General features: G+C 45.6%; 1 protein-coding gene across 1 annotated transcript in view; it reads right to left on the reverse strand.

Moving 5' to 3' along the window:
- The window catches only part of MIB1 (MIB E3 ubiquitin protein ligase 1), a 130,206-nt gene that overhangs the window by 54,962 nt on the left and 47,468 nt on the right, over positions 1–27,776 (reverse strand). Inside the window, exons 5-10 of the mRNA XM_088469617.1 lie at positions 25,105–25,171; positions 21,701–21,905; positions 18,029–18,212; positions 4,401–4,545; positions 4,062–4,195; positions 3,749–3,856 (exon numbers count right to left, since the gene is read on the reverse strand). Of these exons, the coding sequence (XP_088325743.1) occupies positions 3,749–3,856; positions 4,062–4,195; positions 4,401–4,545; positions 18,029–18,212; positions 21,701–21,905; positions 25,105–25,171 (843 nt within the window). The remainder of the gene's footprint in view (positions 1–3,748; positions 3,857–4,061; positions 4,196–4,400; positions 4,546–18,028; positions 18,213–21,700; positions 21,906–25,104; positions 25,172–27,776) is intronic.

A 27,776-nucleotide genomic window follows, 5' to 3' on the forward strand; every position in this document is an offset into this window, starting at 1 on the left:
AATAATATCAGCAGTTGTTACCCGCAAATGTATCCTACATCAGTGGATCCATGGTGACCCTCCCCTCCGAGCTAAATTATTCTATGTATTCCACACAGAAAGGTGAGATTAGGGGCCTGATTCAGAGCCGGTCGCTATTTGCGCTCGCTCGTCCAGAAAATAGGGGTGGCTATTCAAATGAACCGTTCGCTGTTTGCGGTCTGTTCACGCCTCTAGGTCTGAACGAGCGAACAAAACTTGCGGTCATTTTTTGGAAAACTACGCCCCCTGTCCGCTCGCATCCTACGTCATGTCCGCTATTTATTAGATTAATCGAGTACATCGAACAGGGTATGAGCTGCTCGCTATTCTTGTGGTTGGTTTTTGCTACCACAATTTTGCGAGCAGTTCTGGCTATAAAATAACACAGTGACGTGGTCAATGACGCTGCTGTTTTAAATATGCACACCCATAAAACGCCCGTTTTGACCTTTAAGCACGCCTGCGATCGGATCTCCACTCCCCGTTTTCAAGCACCTTCCCCTGTTACCACCCACATACGCCTCATCCTGTCACTCAAATTAGCAGGCATTCGCTATTTTGCGAGCACATGAATTTCGGCCGCACTGACTGGTTCGCGCATGCGTATAACGATCCGTACGCATGCGCAGTTGGGCAAACATCGCTCGGAGCGAACGAGCTGCCACTTACGAGTGGCTCTGAATCAGGCCCTAGGTATGCTCTTTCCTCTATTGTGAAGTTGTGGTGTATCATGGGAGAGGGAGTGTGGTGGGTATCTGCGGTGGGGGAATGTGGGTAAATGAAGAACAAGACAAAGTGAAGGAGGCCCAAACCGTTTATTGAAGCAGTCACAATGCTACTCCGATGAGGTCTCGGGATGGGGGAGGTGGATGGAGATGGAGGGGAAGGATGGTGTGTGGTGAGGCCCAGGAACCCCCCCCCCCCCCCTCTCCACGAGACCTCACATATCTGTTATTTATGTGGCAGTTCTCTTCAGCTGACTTTTTTTTTTATACTATTGGTCCAAAGATTATATCGGGTCAATCCTATTAGCCACGATGCGGGTCATCGCAATAATGGGCGCACTTTACAGCAGGCGTGCATAAATTATCCACTGCGATGCCTTACACAGCTTGAGCAAGTGAAGTTCGCAATTGAAGTTAGAAATTCCCGAGTAAGGTCAGAGCTTGTTCATGTGTGCGCAAGGCTGCGATTGTACTCGATGTTACCCATAGTTTCGCAGTCTTCCTAAGGATTACGGATGTGTGTAAGGTAAAGTGGGCATCCTTATGTTGTGCTGCGACGGCATAGCGATAGCAATGGATTAGCATGCTATTGCAGTGAGACTGCGTGCGTAATCTCTATTGCAATCGCAGTTGCTATCCGTCATGAATCAGGCCCACTGTCCTATGTGATTATCACTATAACTAATTTTATTTTATTGTTTGTCCTTGTATTTGATGTGGTATTTCCTAATTGCCTATGCCCCAAGAGTATAGAAACTGCCAATTATTGCCCACAAACTATGCTTTTGTGACATTGTCAAGAGATATTTTGAAATGTTCTCATTTTTCAGGACATTTCTGATACATCAGTGCGGCTGCAACGCAGGGGCCGTCTATACCTCCAAATTATGCTTTATATTGCCAGGAGTCTGCGGGAACTATAAGCTCACCGGGGATCAGCTGGGTGTATATCACATCTACCGCCAGGACAGAGTATTCAGCCGCATCTCTGCTGTATCTGCCCAGACTCCTGTGGGTGGGTTACACGTCCCCAAACCGCTGTCACTGTCAGCCTCTCACCCCCCAGACTCCTGAGTCACTGTCAGCTAGCCAATGGGAGTAAATTACTAGATACAACTTTTAGAATTTTTTAGTAATATAGACTACTATAGTATAAAATTGAGACCTTAAGCCCACCAGTTCAGTTTACCTCCAGTTTCCAAAGTGGATACATAACTGCATTTCTCTGAGATGGCATCAAAAGGCTACAAGCATCCTGCAGATGCATTTTGCTAAGTCTGCGGCCAATTTATCAAGACGAGAGCAAAAAAGTACCCAAAACAAGCATCTCTTAAAATGTGCGAGGCATACAAAGCATATTTCGGCATGTCTGTTGGAAATGAAGACCAACCCTGGGGGCATCTTATTTTGCCTGCGAGTACTGCAAAAGAACTCTAGAAGTTAAAATGGACATTATTATTCTATTTTTGTTTCTAACAAAGGATAAAAGTTCACTATTCCAAGAATTTGGACGGAAACCATTGATCATACAAGCAGCTGTTACTTCTGCATGGTGGACCCTTCCAGATGTCGGACTGGCAAGACTGCATATGCTATCATGTATCCGGATCTTTCTTCATCCACTACCCCAGTGCCACACTGCCCAGAGCTCCCTGTACCCACACCTCGGCAGAGAGAGCAGCCATCTTGACAAGAGAGCAGTTCACAGAACGAAGCAGATGTTGCAGATCCAGAGTTTACAGCTGAGAGAAACCCATGCTACCCCAACCAAAACGACCTCAACGACTTGATCAGAAATCTTGGTCTCACCATATTCTTGAAGCTCATCTTGAGAAATTCAAGGAAAACATGGGAGCGTGCTCGGAGGAGCAAGGTGAGCGTTTCCACCACGATATACTGGAGTTTGAATGCCGCTAGCAAGGACAGTATAATGAGAACATGACAGGAGACTACATCTGGGGACTGATTTAGATTTCTTTTCTCACATTTTGTAAAAAAAAATGCAAATTCGCCCTCTTCTCATCTGAAATAGGTACATTTCAAAGTATAAAATGACCTGGCCACAAAAGCAAAAAGTTTAAGGTGAATAAATACTATTTTCCGTACTTTTGAGATATAAGCAATTAAGAAACAGCACTTACTACGCAAGGACAAAAAATTTGTTGCATAGTGTTATCAAAACGTAAAAGAAAAAAATTTATACGAAAATGCAGAAATTAAATGGGTTTGCAGGGATATATTCAGCATAATAAAGAAAATGTCTCATCTGCAGTAAGTGAGGTAAACTGCACAGATTAATCTACGGATAAAATTATAAGATATAATAATGGGAATGCATCTATATTAACCACTTACACGGTTGCATCCCATGCGACTGTGCCATCCTCTTCCGTTCTCCAGCAATTTACATGGATAGTAGTTCTACACAAGTGTGAAATTGATGTGCTACTGCTACTCCGGTCCCCAGGAAGTGATGTAGCGAACTGACATCACTGACAAGTTTGCTCCCCAGAATGCAGTGTGAAAAGCATTCTGGAGCAATGCTTCCGGTCAGTAAAGTTAAACTTGTGTGTAAAGACGGTAAAACTAAACACTCCTCTGGGGGACTGATAATCAATCCCCACGGAGTCCCACTTTGTTGCCTTGTACTCTGCATGAAGGGGGAGGTTGGGGGAAATGAGATCTATTGCCACTGAAGGGGCTTCAATAATGACCAATGGACACAGGGTTAGGGGGTTCTAATTCCACAGAGGGACCTACAGCCCATGAATGCCACTGGGGGATCTACTACTACTGGAGGGGAAGTTAATGTTACAATGTGGCCACAAGGACACTGTGGAGGTGCTAGACACCCAGTAGGAATATTTTCTTTTCACTGAAATATTTAAATACTCTTAATAAAAACACAATTTTTTTTTACATTGTGTTTTAAAAATGTTTGTCAAATAAGTGGCTAACAACAAAAGAAAAATAAAATACTTTTTCTCCTTACGATCCTTTACCTCAGCTTCCACATCTACATTTTGCTTCAGAAGTAATTTCAAAATGTCTACATGTCCATTCTGACTGGCGGCTTGCATGGCTGTGTGTCCAGCACACTGACCATTAACCTGGAAATAAATTGAGCAGATACGTAAAATGAACATGTAAAAAGTGCACAAAATAATGCAATAAAATTTCACAACAACTGTTTGAAAACAAGAAAATCTTCAACATAATGTAAAATATTGAATGATCTAAAACATTACAAAAAAAAGCCACTAACAACCCATTAAAATTGCTACCTTAGAGCAGTGTAATTGTGAAATTCCTTACATCAACATCCTGCCTTTTCAGCAAGTCCTCCACTTTAGCCACATCTCCATTAGCAGCAGCTTTCACCAATTCTTCGTTGAGATCTCCGGACTCTTGTGTTTCAAATAGTTTCTTTAAAAGTTGTGACAGCCTCTCTATTGAACCAAATAAAAGTGCGGTCATAACACACGCAGATTAAGTTTACAGAACACTTAATCAAAGAACACACAGTTACACCTACCACTCTCACAGCGATTAGGGATTTCAAGTAAGAACCTATGAGCTAACCTTTCCACAGTCTTACATGTATTAGCTATAAGAGATTATATTAAATTACACAAAAAGAAATGTGAAACCTACCCCCCGTCGCACTACTTATTGCCGATCCAACAGAAGCCACTTTGGAAACCGCAGTTGGGTTATACGTCCAAGAGGTTCCACAAACTTCCACCTTTAGGTCACTGTCAGAATAAATTTGTTGTACTCTTCCAACTTTACCTAAAGTCTATATAAAAAAAAAGGAATCAAATACATTTTCACACAAGACACATGATATTTAAAACAATGTTACACTTATTCTAAAGAAGATTCCTATAAATTAATAAATGATCTTTTCAGACAATATTGCACAATTTATATGTGAACATGGATTAATTTTAAAAGTCCACAGGAAAGCGATTCAAAAGCACATTAAATATACAACTTTGCGTCTGTGAATTTTTTTATAAATAATATGAGATATGGTAAGAACTTACCCTTGTTATCTCTATTTCTACGAAGTCCATAGGGTTCCACAGGATACCTTGGGGTATAGGTGTGACGTCAGTCATCGGGCACCAAAGAGTTAAGCTTTCAGCCTCCCAGGATGCACTAGGTCCCCCTCCTATACCCCGCCCCCGAGCCAAGGCATCTCAGTTAGTTACCAAGCCATAGTCCGGAGGAGGAGAAGGAAGAGAGAGAACAAAGATCTGGACACATACAAGAATCACATTCTCACCAGAGGGAGACGGAAAACCGGTGACCAGAGCAAAGCCCATCTGCAGCACAGGTGCGACAGGGCGGGAGTCCTGTGGAACCCTATGGACTTCATAGAAATAGAGATAACAATGGTAAGTTCTTACCATATCTCATATTTTCTACTTCAGGGTCCATAGGGTATCCACAGGATACCTTGGGGATGTCCCAAAGCAGTATCCTTTAAGGGTGGGGACGCTCCTGTGCAGAAAGGAGAATCCGCCGCCCGAAGGAAGCATCCTGAGAGGCGAAGGTGTCAAACCTGTAATATCTCACGAAGGTATGGACAGAGGACCACGTAGCAGCCTTGCAGATCTGGACTGCAGAGGCACCACGGCGAGCTGCCCACGAAGGACCCACAGACCTAGTGGAATGAGCCTTCACAGAAGGAGGAACCGGCAGGCCTTCATGAAGATAAGCTTCAGAAATAGCCATACGGATCCAGGCTGCCAAAGTTTGCTTTGAAGCAGGCCAACCCTTTTTACGGAAGCCATAGAGGACAAATAAAGCGTCCGACTTCCTAAACGAAGAAGTGTGGTCAACATAAGTCCTTAAGGCCCGCACAACATCCAAAGAGGCCTCACCCACGGAAAGACACGGTGAGTTAAAGGCCGGAACAACGATTTCCTCGTTAACATGAAACTGGGAAACAACTTTGGGAAGAAACTCGGGCCGAGTGCGGAGCACTGCCCTGTTCCCATGAAAAACCAAGAAAGGGGGTCGACAAGAAAGAGCCCCTAACTCAGAAACACGTCTGGCCGAAGCAATAGCCAGAAGGAAGACAGTCTTAGCTGTTAGCCATTTAAGATCCACTGAGCCCAGTGGTTCAAACGGCGGTCCTTGGAGAGCCCTCAGAACCACAGCCAAATCCCAAGGCGCCACAGGTGGAACAAAGGGCGGCTGAATGCGGACAACACCTTGCATAAAGGTGCGCACATCCGGGAATCCTACGGTGAAACCAGACAGATAGGGCCGAAACCTGTACATTCAAAGAAGCAAGGCGAAGCCCATGATCTAGTCCCGCTTGCAGGAAGGCGAGAATCCGAGACAGACAAAACTCCCGCGGTGCATAACCTCTCGGTCGACACCACTGGAAGAACGTATGCCACACGCGATGGTATATCCTCGCAGAAGACTGTTTCCGAGCTCGTAACATGGTACGCACCACAGAGCTGGAAAACCCCCGGGACCTCAGCATGGCCGTCTCAACAGCCACGCCGTCAAAGACAGCCGAGTCAGGTCCGGGTGAAGACAAGGACCCTGAGACAGAAGGTCCGGTCATAGCGGCAACCGCAGAGGACTGTCCACGGACAGACCCTGAAGGTCTGAGAACCAGTGCCGTCTGGGCCACGCGGGAGCTATCAACAGGAGCGTCCCTCCTTCCTGTTTGAATTTCGGGATTACCCGTGGAAGAAGGGAGACCGGAGGGAACAGGTATGCGAACCGGAACGACCACCGGACGGACAGAGCATCCACCAGAGACGCCCCTTCGTCTCTTGTGCGAGACCCGTACACCGGCAACTTGTTGTTGTGCCGGGACGCCATGATGTCGATCTCTGGAAGACCCCACCTGTCCACCAGCAGTTGAAAAACGTCCGGGTGCAGGGACCATTCCCCCGGATGAACGTCCTGGCGACTTAGAAAGTCCGCCTTCCAGTTTAGCACTCCCGGGATGAAGACCGCTGATATGGCCGGAAGATTGCGCTCCGCCCAAACCAGGATCCGAGAGACCTCTACGAGAGCCGCCCGACTCAGAGTTCCTCCTTGCCTGTTTATGTAGGCCACGGTGGTAGCGTTGTCCGACTGGACCTGCACCGGGTGACCCTGGAGAAACCGATGTGCCTGCTGGAGAGCATTGAAGAGCGCACGGAGTTCCAAGATATTTATTGGAAGCTCCGCTTCTGTCGGCGTCCACCTGCCCTGGAATAAGTGTGGACCCGAAACTGCTCCCCAGCCCCGAAGACTGGCGTCCGTTGTCAACAGGACCCAATTTGGAACCCAGAACGGACGTCCCTTGTTGAGGTGGGTCGTCTGTAACCACCAAGCAAGGGACAGGCGAACCTCCGGGGTGAGCACAATCGTCTGGGACTTCAGAGACTGAGGCAGCCCGTTCCACTTGGACAGGATCAGGTGCTGCAGAGGTCTGGAGTGAAACTGGGCGTATTCCACCATGTCGAACACCGACACCATGGAGCCCAGTAACCTCATCGCCGAGTGTAGGGACACCCGGTGGCTGTGCAGACAACTGCGCACCCTTGACTGTAAAGCAGAGATCTTGTCCTCCGTCACGAAGATCCTTTGCTGTCCCAAGTCCAATAAGGCTCCAAGATGCAGAATCCTCCGAGACGGGATTAGAGTGGACTTCTGCCAGTTGATTAGCCAGCCGTGCCGTTGCAGCAGTGCAATGGTCAGGTCCAAGTGGTCTAACAGGAGCTCTGGAGATCCTGCCACCAATAACAGGTCGTCCAAGTACGGCAACATGCGGACTCCCTGCAGCCGCAGAGAAGCCGCCATGACCGCCATCACCTTGGTGAAAACACGTGGTGTTATCGCCAGGCCAAAAGGTAACGCCCGAAACTGGAAGTGGTCGCTGCGGATTGCAAACCTGAGGAACTGTTGATGGCGCAAAAGAATAGGGACATGCAGGTAAGCGTCCTGTATGTCCAATGACACCATGTAGTCCCCAGGTTCCAGCGCCAGAATGATGGACCGTAGGGTCTCCATCCGAAACTTCGGTACCCGCAAAGACCTGTTGAGTGCTTTGAGGTTGAGAATCGGACGATACGACCCATTGGGTTTCTGTACCAAAAAAAAGATTTGAATAGAAACCCTGGCCCCTCTGGGAGAATGGAACAGGCACTATAACTCCAGCCTGGAGCATAGTGTGCAATACCTTCCGCAGCTCCGTAGCCTTGTTCCGGTCTGATGGTAGACCCGTGGTGAAGAATCGAGCCGGGGGTCTGTGCCGGAAGGAGAGGGCGTACCCGTGGGAGACCACCTCCAGAACCCAAGTGTCTGTCGTAGTGGTCGACCAACACTGGGCGAACTGCAGCAGGCGGCCTCCCACCCTGGGATCCCCCAAAGGGAGGCCCGGACCGTCAGGCCGCAGGCTTGTCATCTGGCTTGGGGGCCGGACGTCTGGTACTCCATGTCTGCTTCCGGGGCTTGACCGATTTCTTAGGGCCAGCCTGTCGAGGAAACGACTGTGGTTTGGGCCTGCCCTGGGCCCTAGATGACCGAAAGGACGATGGTCCAGAACCAGAAGGAGCAGCGGCCGACGGGAGACAAGCCGTCCGCCTTCCAGGATCGCAGCCACAAGGTGCGACGAGCAGCTACCGCTGCTGAAGAAATCCTAGACACCAGAGTACTAATGTCTAGGGCCGCCTCGCTGATGTAGGTGGCCGAATCACGGAGATTGCCAATCAACTCCGCCTGTTCGGCCGGACAGTCGGAATCAAAAGAAGCCTCTAATGAATCCGCCCAGCGCTCCATCGCTCTGGCAACCCAGCAAATGGCCATAGCCGGCCGTGCTGCCCCCCCCCGCAAGGGAATAAGCGGACTTCAGGCAGATCTCCACCTTGCGGTCCGTAGCATCCTTAAGGGAGGACATGGATGGCATCGGCAATGTGGCACTACGGACAAGACAGGTCACGTGAGAATCCACCTGTGTAGGGGATTCCCACTTTGCAAAATAATTATCCGCGAACGGATAAACCACCGCCAGGCGTCTCTGCGGCTGGTATCTTTTGCCAGGCTGTTTCCACGCCACCTCTAAATGGTCCACCAACTGACCCGAAAGAGGAAAGACTGTGGCATCGCCCTTCACATCTTTGAAAAAGGCATACTTAGATTTAGCCGCTGGGGGAACTTCGTCCTCAATCACCAAGGCTGTGCGGACCGCCCGAATAAGTCCAGGAATATATACTTTGGACTTAGCATCAGCGTCCTTAGCATGGAGAGGTTCCTGATCGTAAGGATCCAGAATCTCCCCATCATCAGACGTCCCCTCGTCATCCTCATAAGGAGCCGACAGAGACGCCACCGGCCATTTATGCGGCCGCATCACAGACTCCCCTTGCAACACATCCGACAAGTGCTGTACAGAACTCGTCAGGGAGTTAACCCACGCTGGCTCCTGAGAAACCGGGAGCGGGGAAATAGGGAGACTGTGGGGTACCACCAATTGTCGTGGGAAACCCTGCATGGGTGACGACACCACTGACTGCTGGGACAAACCCATCGGTGTAAACGCGGGCTGCGGAGCTAACTGGCCCACTAAGGCTGTAAGCGCTTGAGCGAAACAAGCCCAGGGCGGCTCCTGTACCGGTGCAGTAACCGTAAGAGGCCGCGCCATAGACAAACACTGCCGGCAGAGGCCCTCCGCGCTACCCTCCCCCTCCGCTAACGGTACTTTACACGTAGTACACTGTAGCCGGAGGGGAAAATCACTTTCAGACATGATGGCACCACGTATGTGACCCCTCTCACCAATTATATATTTAAGAGGCGAGAGACCACCCTGCAGCACCGCACCGCAAGGGCTTAGCAGAAAAAACAGGGACAGTATAAAGCTGACAGTTTAGAAAAAAAGTTACAGGCAGCAGCGCTAGCACAGTCACATACAATGCAGAGAAATAACAATTCCTGCACTAACAGCGCTGATCACTCAACTACACAGACACAGGGCCTGGTAGGACACAGCGCTGCATACACAGACCTGACCACAGCGGAGGAGAGGTATGCGAGGGGACCCAGACCACGATGCTTCCAATGCAGGCTTCCAGCAGCGTTCACCATGCTTCAGAAAAGATGGCCACCGAGGAGCAGAGAGAAGGCTGGCCTGGGGGAGGAGCGCTGACACAGGGCCAGTCAGCACAGTGCAGAGAGGGCTGTGTGCAGCGGGGGAGGCGCCGGCTGTGAGACAGGGAAGGCGCGCTCCCCTGGCATGCATTTAACTCCTGGGACGCCGCAGCGCTACCGCTCTGCTGCGGTCCGCTGTCCCAGGGGGTAGTGGAAGCGCAGGTTGGTCGCCTGGCTCCACGCTGCAGCCAGTCCCCAGGGAGCCCCCTGCCTGGGGACTTAGGACCATGTGATCAGCGGGGACCCTCCGCGGGACCCCGCTGCTTACCTCTGTCCCCCTTGAATCCGGCCATGGTCCGGAACATCTGGGGTCACCGCTAGCTGTGACCCCAGATGTCCACCAGCATCCCCGATCAGTACCGGCGTTCTGGTACCTGCGGGGTGTAGGGAAGACAGCATGGACGTCAGGACTGACTGTCCATGCTGTTCATCCAGATGTGCAGCCACAGCTGCATGAAGAAAAAGCTTCAGGGGCTCTTCTAAGCCCCCCTCTAGCAGGTGCCTCCGACTACGGCCGGGCACCAAACGAAACTGAGATGCCTTGGCTCGGGGGCGGGGTATAGGAGGGGGACCTAGTGCATCCTGGGAGGCTGAAAGCTTAACTCTTTGGTGCCCGATGACTGACGGCACACCTATACCCCAAGGTATCCTGTGGATACCCTATGGACCCTGAAGTAGAAAAAGCTTTTGTGTATTTGAATGGAGGACTGTTCAACACAATGCTAGTTTCACACTGCTCAATGCATAAAGCAAACTTGTTCTGAATATGATTACAATGGTCAATGAAACCCTAGTGTAACATCTAATGTATACCTTACTTCGTTAGATACCCAAAAAATAATAATTCAAGAATGCGCAGGACAAAAAAAAATTGATGCCATTAAGATTGAGAATTAAATTAAGTAAACCAAAATAAATTACTATTTTACCCCAAATACTCCACAGTAGCCCTTACAATGTGATAGTTTCCTTCTAAGTTAGGTAGAGACTAGTAAATAAAAACATGCCCCTCGATGAAATATAATGTGGCTCCCCCTCTTACTGTGCGCATCTGAGTGACTTTCCAAGTGATATTTGAAATATACAAACTAAACAATATTGGCACCTCTAGTAAGTATTTAAAAGAAAAGAAATTATTGATAATTATAAATTTGCTGCTTTCCCCTTCAATTCTCCATGGCAGTCCTTACAATAGGATGTGGCCAAGCAATACAATAGGGAGGGCCTCTAGAAAAACTAAGCCAGATATGTTGTGTAATCAAACATTTAAGTGGCTGTGTGCCAAACAGTCAGTAGATGATAATATCCAAGTGATAATGACTAGAGAAGGTATGGATAGACACCCATTCTTCTGTCTTGTAAAGTTCAGTCACCAAGGCCTGACCCCTGTTTTTCCCCAATAAACTGCCATTGCTCAAGTAGAGCAGGATCTTAGTACTTCTGGCACTTTATGTCCACATTTATTGTATGCCTGCATGATTACTTTGCTGATCCATCTAGAAATGGCTTGTGTGGAAGGGGTATAACCTTTCCAAGGTCCTACTGGAATCACAAAACAACTGTACGGTACGCCTAAAACTCATTTGTTAACATAAATAATTGGATTGCTTTTTACAATTGCTTTATTCTCGTAGGTATTTATAAAGGGTTCTTTGCACCATAGTGACTGCAACCCTTTTGGCAGAAGTAATTGTCACTTGAACACTACCTTCACGGTCATCCAGCTCAATGGGAATTCCTGTATTGGTTTAAAAGGGGCATCAACAGAGAATTAAGCACTAGACTAAGGTCCCATGGGGCTACAAAAGGCCTTATAAGTGGGGCAAATTCTCTTCAGACCTTGGAAAAATGAATGGCCAATTCTTCTGAAGCCAATTTAGCCTCCAAGAAAACACTTAAATGCTGATATTTGAAATTTAAGTGCGGATAAGGCAAGAGTTTTGCCAAGTCCATCCTTTATATCATATCAGATATACTAGGAATAATAGCTTTAGCTGTGTTTATCTTTGATTGACAAAAAACAATAAATGTGTTCCGATCTCTGTAGTAAACTGTAGGTGTATTTCTCTTATTCACTTACAAATTTGTATTGATTATAGCCCATAATACTATTTTATATGAGCAGCTTATGCTCACTTTCTAGGTCATTAAATTCAAATGTTATGCACTTGAGTGAAAGACTGGACATCTCCCAAGCCACTGGGAACACAGATGCCATAGCCAAAACGGAGGAATTGATATAGTTTCTCTTTTTCATCTCTCAGTAGGTGAAACTTCAGAGGAAACGGTGGGAAGACATAGCCCATTTGAAACCTCCACAAGTTCGGTCTCTAGAATTCGTTAAGAGAAGAATCTTGGTACTTTGACATTGCCATTTTACTACATCATCAGCTGAAAGGGTATACAATCTCAGCAGCCGGCTTCCCGATTGCCGGCCATGCGGCAGCCGGGATATCATACCGATTCCGCTGAAAAGACTTCCTGTTTAGAGAACATTCTCATGTAATAATTTGCCTTTGGCTTAAGAACTTGGCCACTGCATTCTCCTTGCCTGTGACATGAAACCCTGAAAGTGCGAGTAGGTTTTTTCCAGCCCAAGATATCAGATTTGCTACTTCTAACACCATTGCTCTGCACCCTGATGTATATGAAAGCCATCTTGGTTCTGCTTCCCATATAGCTTTCAGTACATTTATGTGGAGCTCCTCTACCTTTTGTGACCATGGGGTTTATGTATCAAGCAGTGAAAAGCGTGGAGAGATAGACCAGTGGAGAAGTTGCTCATAGCAAAAATCAGCTCCTATATATTATTTTATAGACTGTACTTGATAAATGCTACTTCAAAGCGAATTGGTTGCTATGGGCAACTTATCCACTGACCCACTTCTTGCTACATAAACCTCCAAGTCCCTTATGATAACATTGTGAGAAGATTAGCACTCCAGCCTGCAGCACTGGAGTCTGTCATTAGTATTATCCATTCTTGATCGGAATGCGACATTCCCTGTGTTCTTAAATCTGGGTTTTGCCATGAGATGAGAGACTTCTTGGTGGTACTTGATAGGTTAATACTGAGAAAACAATAAAGCCCATTTGTGATCCCACAGAGCTCAGGGAACTATCACCACGATGGAGGAAAATTTTCCCAACAGTGAAGCACTCTCCTTACTGTTGTCCACTGATGAATCTGTATTTGATGTGCCAAGTGCTGCATTTCTAGACACCTATCGCTTAACAGAGTTCTTTTGTGCTCTATGATATTTATTTATACCAAAAACGGTTTGCTGTGAAGGAACAAATTAACTCTTTGTCCTGTTCACAACCAGCCATGTTTCTGCAGTAATGTTGTTATTACCTGTATTGTCTTAGTATTTACAGCATTTTCTGACTTACCTATAGCCTTGATGTCATCCAGTTATGGAGATATCTTAACTCCTACTTTCTTAAATCCGCCACTAATGTTCACTAGCCCTTTTGAAAAGGTTCATGGAAATTTACTAGGCCAAAAAAGACAGATAGTTGTATTGGAAACTATTGTCCTATGATCAAGGCTGTAGAGAGCCAGCCCAAGCCCAGTTACAATCCCCCATAAAAAAAAATATAAATAAATAAATATATATATATATATATATATATATATATATATATATTTTTTTTTTTTTTTTTTTTTTTTTAAATGAGCCCCTCAGCCAGGGCCAAATCCGGGGGGGCGCAATCAGTGTAATCACTCAGCGGCAGCAGTCTCCTTGGTCCTACTGCAGCCCAGTACACAGCAGCATGTGCTGGATGCTAACAGGTAACCCACGGGAGCACAGAGAGTAGAGGAAGAAGTATATGAGCAGACAGCCAAAGTACCGCCAGAGCATCCACCAGGAAAACTCCGGGATCTCTGGAGTGGGAACAGTATCTCGACCACCTGTGGTTGAGCGAGACACCACAATATTGACAACTGTCAAACCCCAACGATGAACTAGGAGCTGAAAGGCATCTGGATGTAGAGTCCACTCACCCGAGTAAACGTCAAAGCAGCCAAATTCATCCACTTTCCCAAGGTGGACTGTGGGGAGGAAGTCTGCCAACAGAGCGGGAAAAGGACGCTGTGCCGAACTAAAGCAGCGGCTAACCGCCTTCATGGAGCCGTGACAAAGCACCACCCTGACGATTTCTGTAGGCGACGGCTGTTGCGCTGTCGGACCAGATGATGCTGGAGGAGTGGTAGAACAAATCAGAGAGCTCCGAAGACTGCTCAGAGCTGCAGAATGGTGATCAGTAACTGGCTCTCCTGATCCATCCACCGACCCTAAAGATGTGCGCCAGTGGTGAGGAGGACTCCGTACTGACTCCTAAAGGGAGTGGCCCATATCAAAGTGGGCCCCATGCAGCCACCACAAAATAGGGACGATAGTCTGAGTCTTAAATAGTAGATGGGATCTATGCCATAGTGTCTGAATTTCCATTTGAAGTGGCTGGAAATGAAACTGAGCAAACTCTCACCTGTCGAAGGAGTAGATTACAGTGCCCAAGAACTGCATGCAAAAGTGTAATAACAATCGGTAGAGATGCCAGAATAGAGGAACGGTAACACGAAGACCCGAAGCCTGGCAGGAAGGAATACCCGCTGCCTGAAATCCAGCAAGGCCCTCCTCAAATGTAGCATCTCCTGCGACGGCGTCAAGGAGAAAAGCTTCCAATTAATGACCCATCTGTGGGACCAGAGAAGATCTGTCTTGAGATGACCGTATTACTGAGGAAATCCTGGGACTGAGCCAGGAGAAGCAGGTCAAGAGGAGCTGCCATGACCTCCATGATGTCGTGAAAACACAAGGGACTGTGTACCTACCCTAAAATATGTAAAACATCAGAGAAACAGATCACAGGCCCTGTCCACATCCATTAAAGCTTACTCCGGCGAAGAGTCCGGAACACGGAAAGCCAGAGCCACAACCACCTGGTTGGTGCGGAACCAAAACACAACGTTGGGTAGATAACCCAAGCGAGTCCCTCTCCAAGTGTAAGGTCAGAAAGGGGGAGTGACAAGACACTCAAGTCAGAAACCCACCTGGCCGATGCGATGCCAAGTAGGAACACAGCCTTCCCAAAGAAACAAAAGATTGTCACCGTTTCCAAGGGCTCAAACTGGAGAGCCTGAAGAACCAATGAGAGGTACGATGAAGCCACCTGGAGGAATAAAAGGCGGCTGCACACGGAGGACACCAGGAAAAAAAGCTCATACCTCTAGTGGGAATGAGCATACCTATGGTGGAAGAGGACAGACAGGACGGATACCTGTCCCTTCGAGATAGAGGGCCGGAAGCCCAAACCGAGAACCATTTGCATCACTTGTGGTTTCCATACTATGAGAAAATGCTGGAAACTGGCCACCCACACTGGGGTGCACCAGGTGGAGTGGCAACTAACATGCCAGCAGTCTGGTGGACCAAGGCCACCTACGTCGGGACCCAGGGCCCATAAGGAGGAACTCCAGAATCTAGACGGTAGGCGGGGAGGACCTAGAAAGTGCAGCAGAAGGCAGAAATGTTTCTGGGCGATACCCTCATAGTGACTATCTCATCCAACTCCAGACCACAAGAATCTCCCTTAAATACGGAAGAGTTTCAAAAGATTCTTAAGAGTCCTTGACAGCATGCCAGGAAAGCAGCCAGAGGCCTATCCTGGCCGCCACGGCAGATGTCCGCACTTAAGAGGTTAAGACACTTATGTCAATTACCTCCTAACAAAACTACGTAGGAGCCCGTCTGCCCCACAAGAGACAATAACTCCTATCAGTATGTCCTCTGAGGCTATTCTTGCCCAGTAGTCCCTAGCCCTAGCTACCCAAGCAAATGCAAGGGATGTGCAGAAGCATAGATTGTCTCAAGGAAACTATGCAGCTGCCCAGGTCAGAAGATCTATCAAGTTGGGCAGAAGGTCAACAACCAGAGGGGGAGTATGCAACGTTGCCAGACCTGCTGCTGGTAGCGGATAAACTGAAACAAAGTGCTTAGATACACGGAAGCACCTACTTGGGTGAGTCCTTGTCATGGGAATACAGTTGTCACACCCTCAGCTAACACTTAAGCTCCTGGGAACTGAACAAGTGGTCTGCTTGGAATTCCTGCTTAAAATTGCAGATATACCTTTATCAGCACCTCTACACCCTGAGGGAACGAAGACACTAGGTTCCTGTTCTAAGGGCAAAGCAGAGCTACAACCAGACAAGAGCAAGCGCTGTCTGGCCTGCTCTGAGCTGTGCCACCGCTGGTGAGCATCTGCCACTCCTGTACTGAGTAAATGAAAAACTGCATCCACTTGGCTCTGTGGCTGACAGGTGCGAACCACCTCAAAGGAACCTGTAACCCTGCGATTGATGCATCAACATGCTGAAATCTGGGCAGCACCTGAATATATATGGTCAGGGGGAGCTGGGAACTGCAAGCTGATTAGCTAACTGTAACATCACCTGCAATAGCTTGAAAGCTTCTGCTGGTTTCTTGGACTGGTAGCCATGGTCGAAGGAACCTCACGCTGCGTAGGTTTGAAACACCAGGCACAGAGGCCTGTTATAGGGATTACTTTGTCACCTTTGAGATTAGATTCCGTCCTGCTTACAGAGTTCTCCCCATAAGAATATGTAAATAAAACTGCTGCAATGCGGAAATACATTGCTCAGCTTTGCCATCTCCTTTTTGGCTGTCCACTGTTTCACAATTGGGTCTGGTCCGGGAGGAGGCAGACTGGTGTACCCAAGTGAGTAAGTACGTCCTTACTGCGCCTGACCTAGTTTAGAGCAGAGGCATTCCGGGGTCTGGTGACACCTGCTGTGCACTATGACTATCCCTGCTTGCCGGAGACGTGCCCACAAAGGGGGTGTGGCCTAAAATAAATGGACATGGCCTAGCAGGGGATCCCGATGACTTCACTTCGGGGGCAGCCCAGCATTGCCGGAGATATCACACTGCAGCACCCGGCTCCTGTCACTGCACAGGAGCCGGCATTTTGGCGTCACCCCCTCAGAGAGTAACACCCAAAGTGCGGACCGCAAACCCCTCATGACGCCACTGGTTTAGAGACAGGAACAAACATAGGGAAATAGGAGGAGCCACATTATATAACAACTGGAAGAGTTTTTTATTTAATCTACCTGCCTCTTATAACGGAGCTAAGCCATTGTAAGGTTGTCATGAAGTATCGAAGGAGAGAAGTCTTTATTACCATAGATCAGGGGTTCTCAAACTCGGTCCTCAGGACCCCACACAGTTCACATTTTTCAGATCAACTAGCAGGTGCACAGTTGTGTTCATTACTCACTGACACATTTTAAAAGATCCACAGGTGGAGCTAATTATTTTACTAGTGATTCTGTGAGGAGCCCTGGAAAACATGCACTGTTTGGGGTCCTGAGGACCGAATTTGAGAACCTGTGCCATAGATCATGGTGAGTGGTGTCAAATATTTAAGCATCTAAAGCTGGCCACACATGTAAAGATTATCTGTCCAACCAGCCAACTAGTTGATTGGTTGGAATGAAAATCTGGTAAGGTATGAAAGCAAATTATAATCAGCAATTTGCTCCCAAATGCCTGAAAATGCACAAAAACTGTTTGAACAAATTGTTTAGATCAAACATTTAACAAACTTGTCGGAAAGACCATTTTCATGTTTTCTAGCATTTAGGAGCAAATTGCTGATCATCATTTACTCCCACACGTTACCAGATTTTCATTCCAACCAATCAACTTGTTGGCTGGTTGGACAGAATCTTTAGATGTGTGGCCAGCTTTATGCTATTTAAAGGGATTGTTAATATTTTAACAAAGTCACATGTTCTAAGTACTGTATATAACAACTGTTTTGGCAGTAATCCACACATTTTAGCAAATGACTACACTCAACAGAAATAACATTTTCCTTGATGTGAAAGTAAAAGCCTGATGAGAGTATAAGAGAAAATGAATGTAGGAATCAATATTCTAATTTCCATGGCAGAAATGAAGAGGGCTGGGATTAATTACCAAACTTCCTATAAGAAAAAAAAAACATTTGAATAAATTATACATATTACAAGTAACCCTTTACAGGCTCATGCAAACATCATACTTATTAAGGAGACTTACAGGAAGCATAGCTTCAGCCCATTCTCCATGGCCTCTCTGAAGTAGTTTTATTCTCTCTAGGTCGTAACATATTTGTACAAGATCCCCCACTTGAAACTGTGAGGTTCCTCCCTCTGCACCCTGAGCAGAGTCTCCGCTCCGAACGACATTTGCTTTGGTCAATACAGCTGGATTAAATGTCCACCTAAGGAAGCGTAAATATACACATTTGTACCACTTTGAGAAATGATAAACAGATTGCTACAGGTTCTTTTCCAAGGTGTTGCCCACTCTGTTACTGGGAACCAAAAGCCATCCACACTGCAGATGAAGTTCACAGTACAGCTCTATAGAACAGCCTGCACTTTACAATACATTGGCATACAGGTATCTTGGGGAGAAGGGTTCACAATTACATATATAAGGAATACGGTCAATAACCCAACCGCAGGGATTCCGACACTCAGAATGCCGGCACCAGAATCCTCACACTTGTCAGAATTTGGCGCCGGCATCCCGTCCGCCCGGAATCCCAAAGGTTAGTAGCGGGGTTGGGGGGAGTGTTAAACCGCATACACACTAGATGATTTTTATGAACGACGATGAAGATATCGTTCAACGATATATCGTTCAGTGTGTATGCAGTGAATGACCAACGATGTGCGCTCCCGCAGGACGTTAACGTTGTCTTTTGTCGTCTGTACATGCAGGCCAATCTAACGGTATCATCAAGAATTGCCTGTTCAGAGATGTGGCAGGATGACTTTACTGAAAGAGATCTTTAAAGATATCTATCAGTGTGTACACCCAATATCATTTGTCCTGCACTACAGAAAGTTCAAGGGAAATCTTTCACCAATATCGTTCATGCAGCACATTGTCTAGTGTGTATGAGCCTTTAGCATTAGGCACTAGGGGGAGGGTCAGGATTAGGCACTAGGGGGAGGGTCAGCATATCGTTCATGCAGCACCTCGTCTAGTGTGTATGAGCCTTTAGCGTCAGGCACTAGGGGGAGGGTCTGGATTAGGGTGCGGGTAGGGGGAGGTTAGGTTTAGGACCTAGAGGAGGGGGGGGTTAAGAGGATAGGTTCAGGCATTGGGGAGGGAAGGTTAGGTATGGGAGAGGGTTAGAATACTGACCAACAAGTGTCGGTATACTAACCCTGTACCCATCCCATACACAGGAGGTTTTTTTTTTTAGTTATTTAGTATTAGAAGCCTCAGCAAGGAAGGCCCTATTCATTTCTGTTTTGTAACCAATTCATATTAACTTTGAAGTTAAGAAAAGTTATATTTTTAGAATTGGTAATAGTATAAAGTAGTTGTGAGAGCTGACCAATACACATTGTAAAACTCATTGGGGGGAGATTCAATTCTCAGCTGCACATATCACCTTATATTAGCGTAGCCAAACTGGAATAATTTTCCAACACACCTCTACAGGGTGCGAAAGAAAATAAACATAACTGTTCGGGGGACACTTTGTAGCCATTGTACAGAACTGCATCTCCCCCATTAAGTGCAGTGCATTTTACTGCACTTCTTGGTGACAGCAGTGCAGGCTATGAAGTGTTTAATGACTGTACTAAAGCATCATGAAAACACAAATTGCCTTCAATAAAAGAGCAACTAATAACATTCACTAATACATGAAGCATGGAGTTAGAACCAGAGTTGGAACAGGATTTGGACTTTGAACTACTGTCTAAACCAAAATGGAACAATTTATCAAACACTGCATCTCGGGAATGCTACCACTCCACCTTCAATTCACCCCCCTTCCCCCCCCTTTGACTGGGTTGGGGGCAGTCTCATGCTGCATCCCAATCGCACTCAACAAACTTCTGGATGCGACAAGCTCTCACTCTCGAAGGAGGAAAACGCTTGGTGCAGTCATATTACCTGTTACAGTTTACACCGTTATTCTTAATTTCTGACTAACTTTAACATGCTTTTTATCTTATAATGCTGCTGTTATTCTTTTAAGATGGCCTTTTGTACCTTTGTATTTAGCCTCTCATACATTATTTTTATTTTCTCTCCACCTGAATGTTATACTTCTGCTACTTGCACACCATGCCAGATGTAACCTACACAGTGCGTCCCAGATAGCTGCCTGGATGGTTATTTCTTGTGCAGGATGAACAAACACGTGGATCTATTCATTCAGGGTGTATTATATTACAAATGTTCCAGTCACCCATATACATCATGCCCAAACTGCATCACTGTTTGCAGTATTTGCTACTCCCTGCTTTGAGCCATTTACTTCCGCCCCACTATATGATATGCCTGCGTGCTATACCTCCAATGAAGTGCATCCTCCAAAGGCAGTATGTACTTCACATGGATCTATTCATACTGAGTATATCATACTGCCACACACGTCAGTTTTCCCATATATGCCTTGGGTCCTTGTACGGCTTGTCTCCCACATTGTAACCTTCGTAGTGCACCCAACATGGCTGCCTCACCTGGTACACTCGTGGATGGGATGAAAAATACATGGACCTGACGATTATGGTGGGAGCCTACTCCTAGAAGTTAGGACGCTGCAACCACTCATTTTGTGTCATCTAGGCATATGCTATTCCACCCAGAGTAATCCTACGTAGTGCGCCCAAGACGGCTGCCACATCTGGTACCTTTTGTTAGTAAAATATATAACCCGTGGAAGTTCTTTCACAAAATGTCTGCACCAACCCTGCAATATGTTTATTGTGCTCTTTAGGCTCTGGTTGTTTTTAATTATCTCCGTGTGGTTTTCTATTTTCTGCAATACCTAATCCTTGAACAATACCATGTTTTCTGATGTCTATAAAGCGACTGAGTCCTGTGGGAGAAAAGCGCTATATAAACACAATTATTATTATTAATTATTATATATCTGTTTCTTTGACCTAATGTGACTGAATATTTATTAGAAAACTATGATTGTGGACAGAGATATGTTCCTACATAAAGCAGACTTCAAAAGCCAATAATCCCATTGAAATACACTGCGGTCAGCCTAACCTTAAGGTGGGTACACACTGCAGATATATCTGCAGATGATGGTCGTTCATATACACTGAAAGACCATCATTTTCCAGGCAGCCGCGGGTCCGCTGGCCGCGACCCCCTCCCCGCTGCTGCATGTGTTACGGGTGATCAGCTGATCGCCCATGCACACTTGCCGATGGACAGATATGTCTGCAGATATATCTGTCCATCGGCTGTGCAGCACAGTCAAAGCGATATGTCTGTGACCGATGTCGTTCACAGACATATCACTGGTACACACTGGCCGACTGGCTCCAGATATATTGTCCGATCAATTGTATATGTCCGGTCAATTGTATATGTCAGTGTGCACTCAGCTTTAGCTTCAAGTGGGCTGATAACAGAACAATAGGTTGCATTCACTGCTACACAGCAAATGTAGATACAATGTGAATTATGTTCTGTCAAGATATGGGAATTTTTACATCCATATCTATGAATGTAATTAGTAGCTCATTTCCATAAAGCAAATGGTGTTTACACAAGGTCTCCATTAAAACAGTAGTGCTAGAATTATAGTAAAAAGTAGAAGCATTACACAGGTACCTACAAAAAAGGGGAAAGTTTGGTTTTAGTCATAGGTACAGTAGCAGTCACACAATTGATTGAATCAAACAAACCTCACTTAACTGATATGGTCGCTTCACTAACCTATTTCCACTGGGGTACTGCACTACAATATCATGATCTTCATCAATGCCGCAGACCGTTCCCGTTGTTGTAAGTGTTTCAAACATGCCATCAGTCCAACCTCCATGACCGTGCTGCAATGACTGGACAATTTCCAACTCCAGATCAATATTAACAAGGTCTCCAATAAGCAGACCCCCAGGGTTACGATTACCATTTTGCTCCCCTGAAGAATACAACAGAAAGGTTACATGTGACATTATAATCTATAAACAAAATATACCTGCTGATTACACACATTCTTCCCAATAATCTGCCGTTTTTTTTATTTTTTGTATTCATAGTAGTTAAATACTCAAACTTAAGGGGCCTGTTTATAAAGACAGGTTGCATTTTTAGATTTTTGATTTCTCTACATTTTGTCTGGTTTGTTATGCCTATTTATACAACCAAAAACCAATTGAGTGAAAGTGACATGGACTGTTATAGGACCATCACAAAGTAAAACAGAATAAGAAGACTGGTGGAAATCTTACTATTCCCAGGGAAGACAGACAATATGGCACAGACTACTGCATAGCCGGTCCTCACAACCGCATACAGAATAAGTGACGTAAACAGGACAAGGTGTCTATTCCTCCACAAAACGTTTCCCATGATCATCGCAAATGTTTTCTTCTTTTATTTACCAACCTGTGATTGCTTTGTTGTCTTCTAGAACAGTACTTTCCGCATAAAAAGTTATGGGTGACACCTAGTCTGAGCTATATATTCCATATTAAAAATGCTTATAAATAAGCAAAATATATCTCCTTTGATTTCTCCACCATTTGTTTTCCATATAAATAAAATGCAGTAGAAACCCATCAAACATAACATTAAAACAACTGACAGGTGATGTGAAAATCTTGTTACAATGCTCATCTATCATCAAGTTCTTGCAGTTGTGTTGGAAGCAGGAAAAATGGAAAAACAAAAGGGTCTAAATGACTTTGACAAGGGTCAAATTGTGAAGGTTAGACGACTGGGTCAGAGCATCTCCTTAACAGCAGGTGTTCCTGGTATGCAGTGGTTAGTACCTACCAAAAGTGGTCCAAGGAAGGACAACTGATGAACTGGCGACAAAGCCATGGGCGCCCAAAGCTCATTGACGCACATGGGAAACAAAGGCTAGCTCTTCTAATCCTATCTCACAGAAGAGCTACTGTAGGACCAATTGCTGAAAAAGATAATGCTGGCTATGATAGAAATATCAGAATACAGTGCATCATAGCTAGCTGCGTATGGGACTGCGTAGCCACAGACCAGTTAGTGTGTATATGATGACCCCTACCCATCGCCAAAAGCCCCTGCAATCGGCACGTGAGTATCAGAACTGGAAAAAATAGTAATGGAAGAATCACATTCTTTCTTACATCACGTGGATGGCCGGGTGTGCACGTGTCGTTTACCTGGGGAAGAGATGGTACCAGGATGCACTATGGGAAAAAGATAAGCTGGCGGATGCGGTGTGATGATCTGGTCAGTGTTCTGCTGGGAAACCTTGGGTCCTGCCATGTGGATGTTACTTTGACACGTACCACCTACCTAAAACCTAAAAGTGCGTACACACTAGACGACTCGCAAAAGATGCAATGTCGTCACTGATTTCCCTTGAACTCCCCTGGCAACTCCCCTGCACTCCCAGACAAACGATATCTTGCATAAACTGTCCATTCTGACAAACGATCTGACCAACGTATTGTGGCTTTCATTCCGCGTTGGGTCAGAGCTGTTTTGGAGGCATGAGAGGCCTACACAATATTAGACAGGTGGTTTTAATGTAAAGTTCTATAAACACTTAAAAAAGGTGTTATCTTAGGTGCTAGATTGGCGGAATAAAAATATTGCACTTATTAAAAAAAAAAAAAAAGGCCTCAAAATTGAAAACTATTAACACAAGATTTTTGTCTGACCATCTGTAAGTAATTTGCTTTCATTGTATTTTAATGTACAAGTAAAAAAAACAAAACAAAGAACACTTAAATTAATTTTTATGTGTACAGATTTTATTACAATTATCTGCCTCTGCTCGTCTAGTTTCTCACAGGATTTTTTTGTAAAAAAGCTGGAAATGAGGGACATTTACAAAAATTACACAAATAGTATGCAAAAACAGTTCAGCTTAATATTTTTTGCAAAAATGCCCTATACAGCCTACATGGACAGATTTTATTAATGTCTCCCAAATAATACTTTGCACTTGTCCCAGACATGGCATAGTGTTTTGTCAGCGCAAGCCTCGCCAATAAAGACACTGTCATCAATGGCCCAAAATGTATTACTCCCCCCCCCCCCCCCCCCCCCCCCCAAGTATCCATCTCCTTGTTTTGTAGCTATTTCTGCCCTTCCCTGTGCAAGATGTATTATGAAATGAACTTGTGGAAGCTGGCCCATCACAAAGGACGAGCATTCTCAATGACCAAGGGGTCCATCAGAACTGGTTCCTGGATTTAAGAAGCCCAGGATTTTAAGGACATCTTAGCTATAAGATCGCTAGGGTTTCCTGCAAATGAAGTGCAACTTGGGTTGCAGACACAGCACAGTATCATTTAAGGCCTGCAGACATAACAGCAACCACACAGATAGTAAAGTTTGCGGCTACTGTTATTTGGCATGAAGAGACTAGAGAATAGTGGGGAAAGGAGACAGTCAACTTGAGTTTAAGAGCGCACTGACAGAGCTGATCAGTCCAATAAAGGAATTGCTGGGAGTGGGGAAACTACACATCATCAAGGGGGCTTGACTGAAGCCCTGCACAATAGGGGACAGGGTCTAGTTTTGGAAGGGGCTACGGAAATATTTTTTCAGTTTGGTCCTTATACACTAATGTTGCAGCCGAGTTAAACAGCCCTTCCCGGCTCGCAAGCTCCCGTCTCACTGGGCTTGCGCCGAGCGTCTTTTTTGCCTGAAAATGGGTCTTAGTCAAAACGCTTCAGCAGACTGTTCTGATTAATTTTAAATATGCAACACTTGTATATCTGTGTGCAACAGAGTCTGAATTTGTATTGCTACGATTGCTACAATGCAGAGGCCACGGTCTGTTGTGATTTGTATACAGATTCATTTGCACACAGATATACAAGTGTCGTTTATTAAATTAATCAGTGCAGTCTCCTGAAGAGGATTGCCGCAACCATTTGAGCTAAAAAGATGCACAGTACAAACCAAGTCGCACAGGACCTGGCAGCTCACTTGCGCCAGGGGTCTCACGTTGCATGGTGTATTGAGGCTAGGTGCCTTAGAACACATCTGTACATGTTCCTTAAAGGACTAAACAGATGTATTGCATTAAAAATCATGAATCAGTTTGCTTTGCTTTTAATTATTTCAATCCCTACAAATATTAACTATATTTGGAGGCACAAGTGTGTGACAAGACTCACCCAGCACAGGACAATGGTCCCTGTAAAACGAACCTCCTTTGGCATCTTGTACACATTTCAGGTCAGACTGAAACAAAAATTACACTTGGTAAGAAAAGAAAGCTGTAAAACACTTTCTACAATGATTAATGTGAAGTTGTAGCCCTGGCAAAAAAAAATGTACAAACCCATGTTTAGATAGTCCATAACAAACATTAAACAAATGTCAGATATTCTTAATTGTTATATGCAGTTCCTAGAATACACAAAGCACACAAATATAAACCATTTAAATAGTCCACGTAACTGCTTTCTGACTTTGTTTTCCATCAGAATAAATTGATGGCATCAGTTTCTAGGGGACACAGATTTCCTGATAAAGGATCTACAGGGCTCATCACTCACATAGCACTGAAATGGGATATAGTCAGGATACCCGACACGGGACAAAAGATAGGTGTGGATATCCCGATGCCTATCATTAGCCCCACAACGAAATCCCAACACTCGGCATACCGAACGAAGGTAAGCCGGGTGTCTTAGGTTCTAGTTGCGGGGGTAGGGGTGGGGGGTGGGGGGGGCTTGAGGGTTCGATATAGGAACTCCCGGGGGCAGCCCCAGGTGGAGGTTAGGGTTAGGCACCCCCCCAGTGGAGGGTTAGGTTTAGGGTGCGGGAAGGTTAGGTTTAGGCACCAGCAGGGCATGACTTCTCTCCCATAGTGCAGAGCGGGCCGAGAGGACGGAGGAGCGGATGGCGGCGGGTTGTGTGTGTCCTTGTCCTATATATGTAAGGGGCACTAGCACTGCATAGGGAGGGGGTGGCACTGCATAGAGGGGGTGACTACTACTAGGGGCACTGCATAGGGGGGGGGGACCACTGCATAGGTGGAACTACTACTGCGTGCACCACATAGGGGGGGGGGGGGACTACTACTGGGGGCACTGCATATGGGGGGACTACTGGGGGCACTGCATAGGGGGGACTACTACTGAGGGCACTGCAGATGGTGGCAGTTCTGGGACATAATGGTTTGAGGATGGAGGCAACTATCTGACAATTAATGGAGGAGGAGGGACACTTATGGGGCAGAATTATAATTGTGGGATGAGGTGGACCGTTCTGGGACCTAATTAACATTGTAGGAAGGGGCAGTTATGGGGCATAATTTTGTGAGGAGGGGGCAGATTCTAAATACTGCAGTAGAACTTAGTGGCCCTAGGGCTTCGTTTAATTTTTTTGTGTGGTCCACACGGTCTTAAAAGGTTGAAGACCCCTGGCATATAGTAACATCATCAAGTTCCAATCAAAACAAAAATGCTTTTTCGGCACTTGAATGGCCCTGACACTGAATTTATACAAAAGTATGTCAAAATTTAAATTTTTACCTGCTTTGAATAAATTAAGCGATGAATAGGCCCTCACTGTAACAGCTCAGCAGTACCCACTTATTTTTCTCCTAACTCCCATTTATTACTAATGAAACAAACCACTAGCCTGTGATAAGAGACATCCAAGATGCATGATCAAGGAATCTGATGCTACTAGTGTGCAAGCAGTGTAACTTACTTCCAGTATATAATATATTCTCCTGCTGAGTATTACATTATAGCACTTCTATGACACAGCTGCTATGGAACTACACATCCCAGCATGCCTTGCCACAGTTTACTAGTGATCGAGCAGTGTAACATACTTCCAGTATACAATATATTCTCTGCTGGGTATTACAGTATAGGACTTCTGTGACACAGCTGCTATGGAACTACACATCCCAGCATGCCTTGCCAGTTTTAGCATGCCCTAACAGCAAAACTGTAGCAGAGCATGCTGGGATGTATAATTCCATTGCACCTGGAGTGCAGCACATTGCCTACCCCTGCCCTAAAATGTTAGAACAAAAATAGGTCTGTATTATTCATTTATATGTGTAAATTAACTTCAATTTGCCTTGATTGGGGCTCTCACTGAGTTTTTACTGCCTCTGTTTTACTCCGGTGATGGATTTACTCATTAGATGAGGGAACATCATTATCTTGGGTCACTTCAGTAAGTGTTTCATGTTTCAAGCCTACAAGTGTGACACTTCCATAAGGCTGGATGGGTATAGACTTATGTTGGAGATTAGGGGCCATTGGGAAGTTAATACTGAGAATTTCCATCTCTCTTTTCTTGCAGACTGACAATGACGAGCTGCAGACACAACTGGCCTAGCTCTGGCTACAGCAGAGCAAACAGGCTGAGCTGCTATATAGTATCATTTCCATCCTAAGTGACCAACTCAAAGGGTATTCATGTTCCGTCATGTAACAATGTACAGACTGCGGCAGGAAGTCCTTTGTCTATGTGTAACAATGTATATACTAGGGTAGTAATTTGTCTAGGTGTAACTATGTAACAATGTATAGACTGCAAAAGGAAGTCCTTTGTCTACGTGTAACTATGTAACAATGTCTATACTCTGGCAGTAATTTGTCTAGGTGTAACTATAACAATGTACAGACTGCGGCAGGAAGTCCTTTGTCTACACTCTGGTAGTAATTTGTCTAGGTGTAACCATGTAACAATGTACAGACTGCGGCAGGAAGTCCTATGTCTACATGTAACTATGTAAACACTTTCAATTTTCCCCACCAAATGTAATTTTGCACCCTATGGGCTTGATTCCGAGGGTAACTTAAGGCTTATGTCCACG

Source organism: Taudactylus pleione, unplaced genomic scaffold (assembly GCF_031769625.1).
Source record: "Taudactylus pleione unplaced genomic scaffold, aTauple2 ptg000093l, whole genome shotgun sequence".
In the NCBI taxonomy this organism is placed as follows: Eukaryota; Metazoa; Chordata; class Amphibia; order Anura; family Myobatrachidae; genus Taudactylus; species Taudactylus pleione.